At 40.0% G+C, this 12,895-nt stretch overlaps 1 protein-coding gene across 1 annotated transcript in view; it reads right to left on the minus strand.

Moving 5' to 3' along the window:
• LOC149789814 (uncharacterized) overlaps positions 1-12,895 on the minus strand; it is a 40,506-nt gene that overhangs the window by 10,822 nt on the left and 16,789 nt on the right. The window contains exon 4 of the mRNA XM_089971806.1: positions 3,501-3,611. Within this exon, the coding sequence (XP_089827932.1) occupies positions 3,501-3,611 (111 nt within the window). The remainder of the gene's footprint in view (positions 1-3,500; positions 3,612-12,895) is intronic.

Genomic DNA, 12,895 nt, shown 5'->3' on the forward strand with positions numbered 1-12,895 from the left:
ATTACTAATCATGATGAATGCTTGATGATATCGCAATCTGTCAATCATAAAACATGAAGTCAGTTGTATATCAAAACGTTGTGGAGGTTTCAGTTACTTAATACTAATAGGTATTATGAAGCTGCCGCCTCAAATGTGGCATTATAAGTCGACCGTTTTATTTGATAATATTTTGAAGTCGTATAGTTAATGTTCATCGCACCCCTCTCCAAATCAAAACTTTTTCCAATATGTCTCAGACACCACTACAGTTTTCACTATCTTTTTTTCTGATTTGGCAGTGGATTACTCTTGCACAATTAAAATCTGAAACCTTTAATGTATTTTAACACCATTGCAGTTTTAAACATTATTGATAAATTTATGCATGGTACTCTCCAGATAATCATGGCACATTTTTTTTGTGCGTTAGTTCGGGTTTCAGATCATTTTGTATGCATATTTTGGGCCTTAGTTTAAAGTAAATATGTAAATCTACTAACTTCAAGGCTATTCAGAATATGCATTACTTGTACATTTCTAACTTCAAGATTTGGTGTACGCTTTATATAGATTTCCAGTATAATGAGCGCAATATATATTCGATATTTTTTCCACTCAGTGACGTCATTCTGAATGAAACCTTAAATTAGTTTCCGTTTGGCCCTTTAAACCACCCTCACAAATGTAGGCGAAGTAGTGCCAAAGCGATTAGGTAAAGTATCATGCGCAGAGACACATCAGTGCAGCCCACCCATGCAAGTCCCTTTTGAAAGAGCCCAACCACGAATCTTTCAGCTAATCAGTGTACCACTCCAGCTCCTAAAACATGACCCAGATAATCAATTGTTCTCTAGGAGGCAAACAAAATAAATACATAATGAAATACTAGCGACGTTAAACAAAAAGCTCCTTTTGAAATGTACATATACAACGATATTAAAATCAAACTTTATACTGCAACGTATTTCTAACTGAAAGCCAGCTGAGTCTAACACTATATCAACTTCATTTCTTGACAAACTGAATTACTTAATAAACGCCTAGCATTGTATTGTATTGCATTGTATTGTATTGTATTATATAGGGTTGTGTTGTGTTGTGATGTGATGTGGTGTATTGCATTGCATTGTATTGTATCGTAACGTATCGTATCGTAAAATATCGTATCGTATCGTATCGTATTGTATTGTATTGTATTGTGTTGTGTTGTGATGTGGTGTATTGTATTGGTTTGTATTGTATTGTATTGTATTGTATAGTTTTGTGTTGTGTTGTGATGTGGTGTATTATATTGTATCGTATTGCATTGCATTGCATTGCATCGTATTGGATTGTATTGTATAGTGTTGTGTTGTGTTTTGTTGTGATGTGGTCTATTATATTGTATTGTATTGTATTGTATTGTTTTGTTTTATATTGTATCGTACCGTATCGTATCGTATAATATCGTATCGCATCGTATTGAATTGTATTGTATTGTACTGTATTGTATTGCATTATATAGTGTTGTGTTGTGTTGTGATGTGGTGCATTGTATTGTTTTGTATTGTATCGTAACTTATCGTATCGTATCGTACCGTATCATATCGTATCGTATTATATCGTATTGAATTGTATTATATTGTATTGTATGATAAACATGTGTATTAAATAATCATGCATATTTGAATACAACAGACCTCATGTTTAATACGTTGTATGAAAATTATACTATCCAATAGAATAAACGCAATAATAAGAACAGAAACGGAACCAGCTTGAGATATAATGAATATATGATGTTTTCATATTTTCGTGGAATAGGATGAAAATGTAAACGTTAACATACCTCAAATATTACAGATTACGTTTTGATACAAGATCTATTATACTCACATAGTGTATGCACAAGTGTGAAACCCACTGGATGTTACACTGCAGTATAAAATGTAAATTATTTTTTTTATATTGCCTAGCACTGGGATAATCATAATGCGACCATGCTTTTAGTACAGGATGAAAACACCAACCTTAAATGACATGTTACCAGGGTAGATATAACGACGAACGATTCATTAGCACAGCACATCATATAAAATCAAACTATTTTATATGGACTCTTAACCAGTAGTAATTAGTGTTAATGTTGTAGTGACTACTGAACATCCATGAAAAATAGCTGAAATGTATTTATCGCATTACTATTTGAATTCGCCTATTATATATAGTGGTTAGAGCGTCCGCCTCGGATGCGGGAGGTCGTGGGTTCGATCCCCGGCCGAGTCATACCAAAGACTTACAAAAATGGTACTAACAGCTGCCTCGCTTGGCTTTCAGCATTAAGAGGTTAGTGTTAGGACTTGTCGGCCTGGTGTCAGGATAATGTGACTGGGTGGGACATCATGCTACATGTCTGCGGCATGATGCCCCGTTGCTAGACATCATCATAAACTGCCACATTGCAGACATCGTAGCGATATGACTGAAAAATTGTTAAAGCTACGTTAAAAATCAAAATCACATCACATCACATATATAGTGGTAATCAGATGGATAGCGGAGATTAGGCTTATTTGTCAGTCTAGCTGCTAATATACTTGCTATCATGTGATGCTCATATCTTCGCCGGCTAGAATTAATCCGAGTTCCATTATTCCATGATATACAGCAATGATCCCGAATCTCCATGTATCTTTTCTAAATCTTTGTCTCCTTACTTTGCATTGATAGTTCAGACTATATGTCACCATCTCTTCATTGTCCAGGACATACTATTTAACAAAGACTTTAAATATAATATGAGTCTTTCATTTTCGGACTTTCACAGACCATCAGTGCAAAAGCGAATGTTGAATACCTTAATCGAACTTAGCAAGACAAATTTATTTTTAACAAAGATAATGAATCAAACAACACAATCAAATTGAACCTGTTCATTCATAAAAGAAACACCAAAGAGCAATGACCGTGAGATTTCCTAAATTATGTTTTCAGTTTCTCTGAAATAGTTTTGCCATCTTATAAACGCATATCTTGTTAGTGCACATTTATGATTTACCTACAATATCGCAATGTACCTATGGTACATAAGCGTATTGGCGAACTCCGTCTTGCGCTTCTGATGTATCGCGTAAGAAAGGAATAATCATGATGTAATCGTCCTTTGATTCTAGAAAATATAAATTATCTGTAAGGGAGGGAAAACGAAGCACGAGAAATAGCTACATTTGTAACTGAGTTAGTCTACCTTGGAGTTTTATCCGTTCATACATTATATTGTAATGTTTGTGATCATTTTTATTGTTATAAATAATGTAAGTCAAAATTGTCCATAAGGTACAATTTTGTATGGTGTTCATATGTATGTCATTTTTGTTGGTCGATACATTGAGTTGATAGTACACATCTTGTTTGTGCAAACTTGGGCGTCCATGCATTTCACACTTTCATATTCCTTAGAGTTATTCATGTTATTACCTATCTGATACGTCACCAATTAACTGTATTAATATGTATTTACATGGACCGAACATAATTACCTCTTTGTTCTTCTACTGTTCCACATTTTGCTAAGTTAACCAAATGGGGAAGGCAGCCAATCTCCACAAGAAGTTTCTTGTTTGCATCATTTCTGGCCAGACAGCGTATCGCTGAAAAGATTATATATTTATTCCATGAGGTCTCTATCTGTACATAGAAGAATATGTTAATCAAAGGTGAATCCCAACACTTGTGCTATGAAATTATTTGCTGTTAAAAAGAAATCTGCGTAATACGGGTGACTACAGAGTAAATGGCCTTAACAAAAGTCAAACATTGCAGCCTTGGTGCATATGGTGTCATTTGCTACCTCACATATAATAACCAAGTAACCAAGGACATTTGCGACTTGCTTAGGTTGTTTTAACTCAGGTAATTAGTACAAATCTTTATGCCAGGTTTTTATTGCTAATCACCTTAGTTGCGATGCCTTTGTTGACAATTGTATGCCAGTGCCACATACCATTGATGTCAAAACAAATACAGAACGGAAAATGTAAGTGTGATGGGACAATATCACTTAACAGATAATAAATGTGTTTGGTTATCCACCTTTACAAGTCCTAAATGGTCCTAGCGATCGTAAGATAAACAATAGAGACAGGCTTACTCCACACGTTATTTGAGAAGCAAAGATCGTGCAATAGGCAACTGACCCTGATATCACCATCATCAATGTGGTATTAGTAAGGGCACACAAATTATTGGATTGTTTCTGACTTTTCTGTTTCCTTACAGCGTTGGCTAAGCACAGAAATGCATTAAAATCACTTATTATGAGTATAAGTGTCCAATGGAACACGCTGTGGACAGTTTTCGAAAGTAAGAGAGTTCATATGATTTTAGTGATGAAATGTGCCCCTTTGCTTCAAGAGATGAAAACGACAAAAAGAAGGTATTTTGATATACATATTAGTATATATACAGAAAACACCTTTATCCGCACAGAAACAGTGATAAAATACAAATATGATTATTTAGTAGGATGAAGTTGACGCCATGAAGATAATCACTATTGATGGAAATATTATGCCATCTAAACTTCTGCAAACATTTATTTTATATAAAGAAGTTGTAGGTATTACACAATCAACTATGCTTTTTGTGTACAAGTAGAGAGATAAATAAATAGATAGATAGATAGACTAGCATAAATATATTCTTTTTTAAATTGATAGAATCTGTTTTAATGGATAATGAACTACCATATTATGAACTTTGAGCTACATGTTTTAGCGAAATCTGTATGGAAAGAATTATATCTCTGTTCTAAAGGCAAACCCTGTCATGTAATACTAAAAGCTCTGTTCACCAAACTGATGGATACAAAGTGACACATAGCTGACAACATTTCGAAGCTAATACATATATTGGTCGAGAAAACAAAGTTATGACGGAATTGTTCACGTGATTTGTATAGGTGCAGACGTTTCAAACAGAACACGTTCTACTGAGTCTACTTGGACAGTATAAGACACAATTACGAAAATAGCAGCTTTATGTGCATTATTTTATATAACGTTCTTGAACCTTGTTTATGATTCAGGGTAGAATTTGGACCTCCCTAACTTTTGTCTAGGCTGAGAGTTGCGTTAGCCTGACTTTTGCCAGATGTTTACCTGCAACTTGCACAAGTACTGACAATGCTTACGTATTAGAGCCGGTGTCCTAGTGGGTAGAGCTACTGCCTTGGATTCGGAGGTCGAATAGTTTGAACCCGGCCGAGTCGTACGAAAGGCACCCTCAATGGTATTAACGGCTGCTTCGCTATGCATTTAGCATTAAGAGGTCAGTGTTAGGACTGGTATGCATGGTGCCAGGATTATGTAACTCGTAGGTACGTTAAAAATAATATCACACGCACACACCATTTGAAAGGAAACACACATATATACACACACACACACACACACACACACAGATATATATATTAACCGTTGCGACATTAAACTCTCATTTGAGATTCTTGTGAATTCATTGAAAAACAATTTTGATAATATCATGGTAACACTTCAAGGCTATTGGTACAGAGCTCACTCAAAAGTATTGATACACAAACATATTCAAGATCATTGGAATTCAATCGGAATCTTCTTAACTGTTGGACCTGTGATATAACATTTGGGATTATTTGGGATGGAATTTAACCTTTGCAGCTTAATATTTGTTAATTTAATAAACTTGTTGTTTTCCCCTTTTTCTGTTACCTATCAAGACTCGACTACGACATCAATCATGCTATCAAAAAAAAAAAAAAAAACACTAGCGCAAGATCTTAACTTTATATATCTGATTATGACGAATCATTAGATAGATATAAGTAGTGAAGGGGGATACATTACGTACAATGGAAATTAGCATTACAGACCCCCTTGGGAACATATACGTACAATGGAAATTTAACATGGCGAAAAATCGTGGGAACATATACGTACAAGGGGAATTAACATGGGAATAAATCGTGGGATACTATACGTACAAGGGGAATTAACATGGGAATAAATCGTGGGATACTATACGTACAAGGGGAATTTAACATGGGAATAAATCGTGGGTCACTTTACGTACAAGGGGAATTTAACATGGGATTTTTTTTTTAAATTTTAAAAAAAGGGGTAGGCAATTCAAAGGCTATCTCTTTTCGAGATATATGGCTGGCCCTGAAAAGGGCCTTTGGTTTATGTTAATATGCCCTTAACATAAAGGGCATTTGCGACATCTTCTTGTCCTCAAACTTCGTCTTACAGCAGGGCCATACATCAGAGTCCGCTTGAGGCAACCTTGTCTCTCTATATAGACTCTTCTTATCCACAGGCTGCTGTTGGTCCTGTGGACAACGGTCCACTTGGATCGGACATACATGAGCATGTCCGTCCTGAACATCATTGTTGACACAAGGGTTGAAGATTCAACGTCTGTCCACATGTTGAGGCTCCGAGAATAGGTGAATCAATGCAGTGAACTGCGCTTATTTATAAGGACAGAAAGGATTGAAACGGATTGAGTTCATTCACCAATCCGAACACGCGTTACAGAATTCAGTCAGCCCGCATCCAATCCGAAGAGAGCAGTCTGTGACGTCACGTAGTCTATATAGATTCGCTAGCGCTTGTGTGCAGTCAATCTATGCGACAGTGACTCAACATGACGGAAACTCAGAAAACGATCCATTGGGCTGCACCAACAGGGGAGACTGCCCAAGGGAACCCGGACTTACTTTCAGAAGAGGTGAATTGGGATTTTGTGGATTTTCTCTCCTCGCAAGAATTTGTTCCGGAACCTTCGTTACCTTCTTCATTACCGCAAGTGGAGAATTTTAGACAGAGACAGAAAGAAGAATTGGAGAAATTTATACAACGACAAAAGGAAGCAGAACAGGCTTTTCTCCTACAGCAACAGCAACAAGAAGAAGAGGTAAGAAAAAAACAACAGCAGCAACAGCAAGAAGAAGTTACAGCAAAGAAAATAGAGGGTGAGAATCAAACGGTCACGGTACTGTTAGACATTTTAGCGGAGTTAAGAAGTCTGAAACAAATGTATCAGACTTCTTTATCACGACCGAAGAGAATACGACCTTCCCGAGCTAAACACGTCAACCCTGTGACTAAGCCTACCGTACCACCCTTAGTGATTTCAACCCAATCATTATCATCATCAACATTACGCAGTCCAGAAGTAGGCCTTGGCCGTGGCAAAGGCATAAGGCAGTTAAAGTTGATTGCTTAAACTCACCCCTTCACCATGAAGAAAAAGGCCCTTTTCAGGGCCACCCACATTTCTCGAAAAGAAATGCAATTTCAATTTGCCAATAACTCAATAAAAAACCCACCCATTTTACCCTTATAGCACGTGTCTGTGTTTGAGTGCGTGAGTGTACGTTCTTATTTTAAAATCAAAACTCAAAGACACTTACCTTTTATCATTAATTTATTCTTTTATCTATTGTTACAATCCAATTCACAATTCACAACATAACACTTTAATGAAAAGTTCATTGATTTCTTCTTTTCTCCTTGTTTAGTCTCTCTGTTTTTTGAATTTCTTCACCGTCACACTCTTTTCCTCTTCTTCCTCCTCGCTTTCTTCCCTTCTTCTTTTTTTCTCCTGTTTCTTTTTCTTCACCTGTCTTCTTTCTTCCTCAGAAGAATCCCTCTCTTCCTCTGAAGAATCCCTCTCTTCTTCTGAAGAATTCCTCTTTTCTTCTGACTCCTCTTGTTTCTTTTTTGGGCAATCTGGAGACCAATGTCCTTTTTCTTTACAATAATAACAGGTATCTTGACTTTTGTCTTTTTTATCCCCTGTTTTTTTTCTTTTTTGACGATCTGGACACTCTGAAGACCAATGCCCTTTCTTCTGACAGATATAGCAAGTATCTTGACTTTTATCTCTAAAGGAAGGAGAGTAGTCCGTAGGCTGGTCTGAAGAGAATTTTCTAATGACCCCTCGCAAAGCTCTGACGAAACGTTCCATCTGGTTAGTCTCTTCCATCGTTGTGCTCGGCTTGAGAGTGAAATGAATAGTGAAAGGACAAGACACACACCCTTTTATATACGCTGGTCTGCTATGACTATAAAGTAGCTCATGGTGTTTGAACTTGAGTCATTTGACTTTTTGCTTTCAAGATGAAACGATCCCATTCATTCGAAAAGAAAGAAGAAGAAGAAAGTAAGAGGCAGAAACGTGATCTATCGCCTCGTACCAGGGCTGAAATCTTGGCACAAATTCATGCCAGTGATTTTGAAGAGGACATGAGTGAACCAGAATCCGAACCCTCTAAACCAAGTTCACCACCCTTAGTCAACCCTGAAAAGTACTATTCCATTCGAGAGACGGAAAAGCGCTCCTCTAGAAAATTTAGAACCACGGCTTACAAATACACAGTGAAGTTTAAAGATTTCAAGGCTGAAGTGCCGTTAGAGAAAGCAGAAGTGTTCATCACTGAGGTGTGGGATTCTCTGCTCACTGCACTCAAGCGACAATGTCAACCCAAAGAAGACGATCGCTTGAGACTTTCCATACAACACGACGGTTTGAAATCCCCTGTTTGGATCGAGTTTAGCACCCCTGCAGAATTGACTGCTTCCAAAGTCATGGACAAGATTCAACACGTACAACAATCTAATGATCAGTTTGACATCACCGATGGTAAAGCCACACTGGACATGACCCACGTCTCTCCTCCTCAAGGGACTGGACGCAAAAAGATGTTATTGGTGGACGACCTTCGCAACACCAAAAAGAGTCTCGTCCGAATTAACAACCCTCATGACCAGATGTGTTTAGCCCGTGCCATCGTGGTGGGACGAACCTATGCCAACAAGAACGACACGGTAGAATGGAAAAGAACCTGGAACACTATTCAACGTTCCGACCGAGCCAAACAACGAAACGAAGCAGAACTCCTGTTACAACAAGCCGGACTGTCCAAAGACACACCCTGTGGCATTCCTGAGATGCAAAAATTGCAAGATGTCCTAGCTCCACGATACACCTTGAAAGTGCACCCTCAAGAAATGCGCGGGCCTCTATTGTTTCGAGGCCAAGATTTTAAGGACGGAAAATACATTCATGTTTATCATCACGATGACCATTTTGATACCATTACCAGTATCCCCGGATTCCTGGGATACGGTTATTACTGTGAGAAATGTGACCATGGTTATAACAATCGAGAGCAACACAAGCATTGTGGATCGAAATGCACAGGATGTTTGGCCTCTTCACCCTGTCTGAGCGAAGAACCATTGCCTTGTTCAACTTGTCTGCGCATGTTTGTCAGCCCTACCTGTTACCAACAACATTTGAAGACGCAAGGTTCACAGAAAAAATGCGCTTGTCAACTCCTGAGATTGTGCTCTACGTGTGAACAAGTCATACGTACCAATAATACCAAGGCACACGTATGTTCAGGAAAGAAAAAATGTCACATTTGTCACCACATCGTGGACTTGGAACACCAATGCTACGTGCAAAAATACCAACCCCAAACAGAGAAAGAGGACGGTCACAAGAAGAAAGGCAATTTCATCTTTTTCGATTTCGAATGCATGCAAGAGACTGGCATTCACATTCCTAATTTCTGCGTGGCTCATCGAGCGTGCGAGAAGTGCATTCAAGAACCTATCTTCAGTCATTGCCCTCACTGCAGCAAGATTCCTGGAGGACGTGAAAAAATCTTTCGGGGACCAAACACGTTAGCCGATTTTGCCCAATGGGTCTTAGACCCCGTCGACAAGACGTGGAGCCAAGAGGACATCGAACGTTACGGAGATTGTCATCGTCATGCCACGGTGATGGCTCACAATTTTTCCGGATACGATGGACAGTTTCTTTTGAGGTACTATACGGAACAAGGCACCGAGCGTCCTAAAGTGACTTTGAACGGAGCCAAAATCATTTTCATGCAAGTGGGACAAGTACAGTTTAAAGATTCGATGAGTTACTTGGCCATGCCTTTGAGTCGAATGCCTAAAACATTTGGAATGACAGAAATGTCTAAAGGGTACTTTCCACACTTTTTCAATACGGAAGCCAATCAACATGCCGTTCTACCCCATTTGCCTGAGGCTCACTATTACGACCCCGACAACATGCGTACCGAACAACGAGAAGCTTTCTACGCTTGGTACCAGATTCACGCCTCGGACCCTTTCGACTTTCAGGAAGAAATGCTAAAGTATTGTCGTTCCGACGTGGACATTTTACGGCGTTGCTGTGGAAAATTTCGAGAACTGTTCATGGAACACGGAGGGGTCGATCCTTTGAAAGAAGCTTGCACCATTGCCAAAGCGTGTTCCTTAGTGTATTGACAACGATTCATGCCTCAAAACACCGTGGCTGTCATCAGTCCTCAAACGACCCACTTTGTCAAACGTCAATACTCGGTCAAAGCCCTACGTTGGTTACATTACTTGTGCGACAAGGCAGACAAGTGGATTCAACATGTCCTCAACGGAGGGGGCGAAAAGACCATCGGAACGTATTCGGTCGATGGCTGGGACTTAGAAAACCCCAAGATCGTGTACGAGTTTAACGGTTGCTTATTTCACGGATGTCCCGTCTGTTACCCTGACCGTGGCACTAAAAATCAGTTTTTGCAACGAACCATGGAAGACTTGTACCAGGACACTTGTCAGCGGCGCCTAAAGTTAGAACAGGAAGGATACCAAGTGGTGGAAATGTGGGAACACGAGTACGATCACCGTATGAAAACCGATCCCGAGTTTAAACGCCTCGTGGAAAGTTACCAGTTCATGGACCCGCTGAACCCGAGGGATAGTTTGTACGGAGGAAGGACCAATGCCACCTGTTTGCTGTACCAAGCCGACGAAGAGAAAGGAGAAGAAATCAAATACTTGGACGTGTGTTCGCTGTATCCCTACGTGTGCAAATATTGTCGCTTTCCTGTAGGGCACCCGCAATTGTTCACGGAACACATCGACCTGAAAAACATTCGACAATACGAAGGCTTGATCAAGTGTAAAGTTTTGCCTCCCACGAACCTATACCATCCGGTCTTACCTCACCATTGTCAAGGCAAACTGATGTTTCCCTTGTGCCGTACTTGTGCCGAAACGTGCAACCAAGACCAACCTTGTCAGCACAGCCAGGAAGAACGTGCCTTGACGGGAACCTGGGTCAGCGTAGAATTGTTCAAAGCTCTGGACATGGGATACCAACTGTTAGAAGTGTACGAAATTTGCCACTTTCCCAAGACACAACAATACCACAAGGGTGACCCTACTCAGAAAGGCATTTTCGCAGACTACGTGGATGCCTTTTTGAAACTGAAGCAAGAAGCCAGCGGCTATCCGTCCTGGTGTCACACTCCCGAAGACCAAATAAAATTCAAAGAGAAATACTACGAACAAGAAGGCATCACTTTAGACCACATCGATAAAAACGAAGGCAGGCGATCGTTTGCCAAAGTGATGTTAAATTGCTTGTGGGGTAAAATGGCACAACGACCGTGTTTACCCAAGACGGAATATTTGACAGAACCTTCCCGCTACTTCCAGATGATTCACGACAAAACCAAATACATGAAACACGTGGACGTCGTTCGAGAGAATTTGATCTTGGTCAATTACGAAGAAGATCTGGACTTTGTACAAGACGACCCTTTTGGAAATGTCATCATTGCGGCTTACGTGACAGCCCATGCTCGCTTAAAATTGTACGAAGCTTTAGAACTGTTAGAAGAACGCGTCCTGTACTTTGACACGGACAGTTGCATTTACATCCATCACCCGATTCAACATCACCCTAACATCGAAGGAGACCGTTTAGGAGCCTGGACAGACGAGCATCCCGACGACAAGATTCTAAGTTTCGTCAGTGGTGGTCCCAAAAATTACGGCTACGAATACCGGGACCCACAAGGAGAAGTGCACACGACGTGCAAAGTGAAAGGACTGACTCTGAATTATCGTACCAGTCGAGTGGTCAACTTTGGAGTATTGAAAGAAGCCTTGCAATCGGGAGAGGATGGAAACTTTAAAGTGACCACCTATCAACCGAACAAGATTGTACGTTTACCCACTCACCACATCGTCAGTCAACCCTTGGAAAAAGTCTATCAAATCGTGTACCAGAAGCGAGTGAGACTTCCCAATCATTTCACCTTACCGTACGGTCACGTTGGTATTGGTCTGTATATAAAAAGGAACCCTAGGCAAGATCGATAGTTCATTGGGACTACCAAGACAGAGCGAACAAGATGAATACTTTGAAAGAGACATCGTTCCAGTTTGGGGATTGTAAAAAAGTTGTATCTTCCTCTAGTGTGACTAATACTGAATGGATAAGACCCAGGCATTGCGACGGAAAATGTCCGGAAGGAAACTGCGATTGTCCATGTGGTTACCATTGTAATTGCGTAACGGAGTTTGCAGACGAGTGCGATTGTGAGCCTTGCGATGTGTACGATGCTGTACGTTGTGACCTGAGCGATGCCGTAAAGCATCATGGGAACTTTAGTGTCCCTACCCCTATCATGGAAAGCGATGCTGTGCGTGTCAAACCTGTGGGATGCGAAAGTGATGCCGCTCGTCCTCTTGGACATTTTACTGGGTTTCGTTTTAAAGGGGAATGTCCACCTTCACGTCTACCCCCTTACGGATGTCATCCAGCCCTGAGCAAACTCCTACCTATGTCACTTAACCCTCATCGAAACGAACCTGTGAAAGACGAATATTCGTTCCCTGTGCGTTTGTCGGAATACTGCGACTTTGAAAATCGTCTTCAATCGTTCAAAGGAAAATGGCCAAAGTATCTGGGAGGACCGACACCCGAAGAATTAGCCAGAGCCGGATTTTTCTACTTGGGTGAAGGAGATAAAGTCAAGTGCTTCAGTTGCGGTGTGTCACTTCACCACTGGGAACCGCAAGATTCG

The sequence above is a fragment of the Sinohyriopsis cumingii genome, chromosome 10 (genome assembly GCF_028554795.1).
Source record: "Sinohyriopsis cumingii isolate HCF-2022 chromosome 10, ASM2855479v2, whole genome shotgun sequence".
Lineage (NCBI taxonomy): Eukaryota > Metazoa > Mollusca > Bivalvia > Unionida > Unionidae > Sinohyriopsis > Sinohyriopsis cumingii.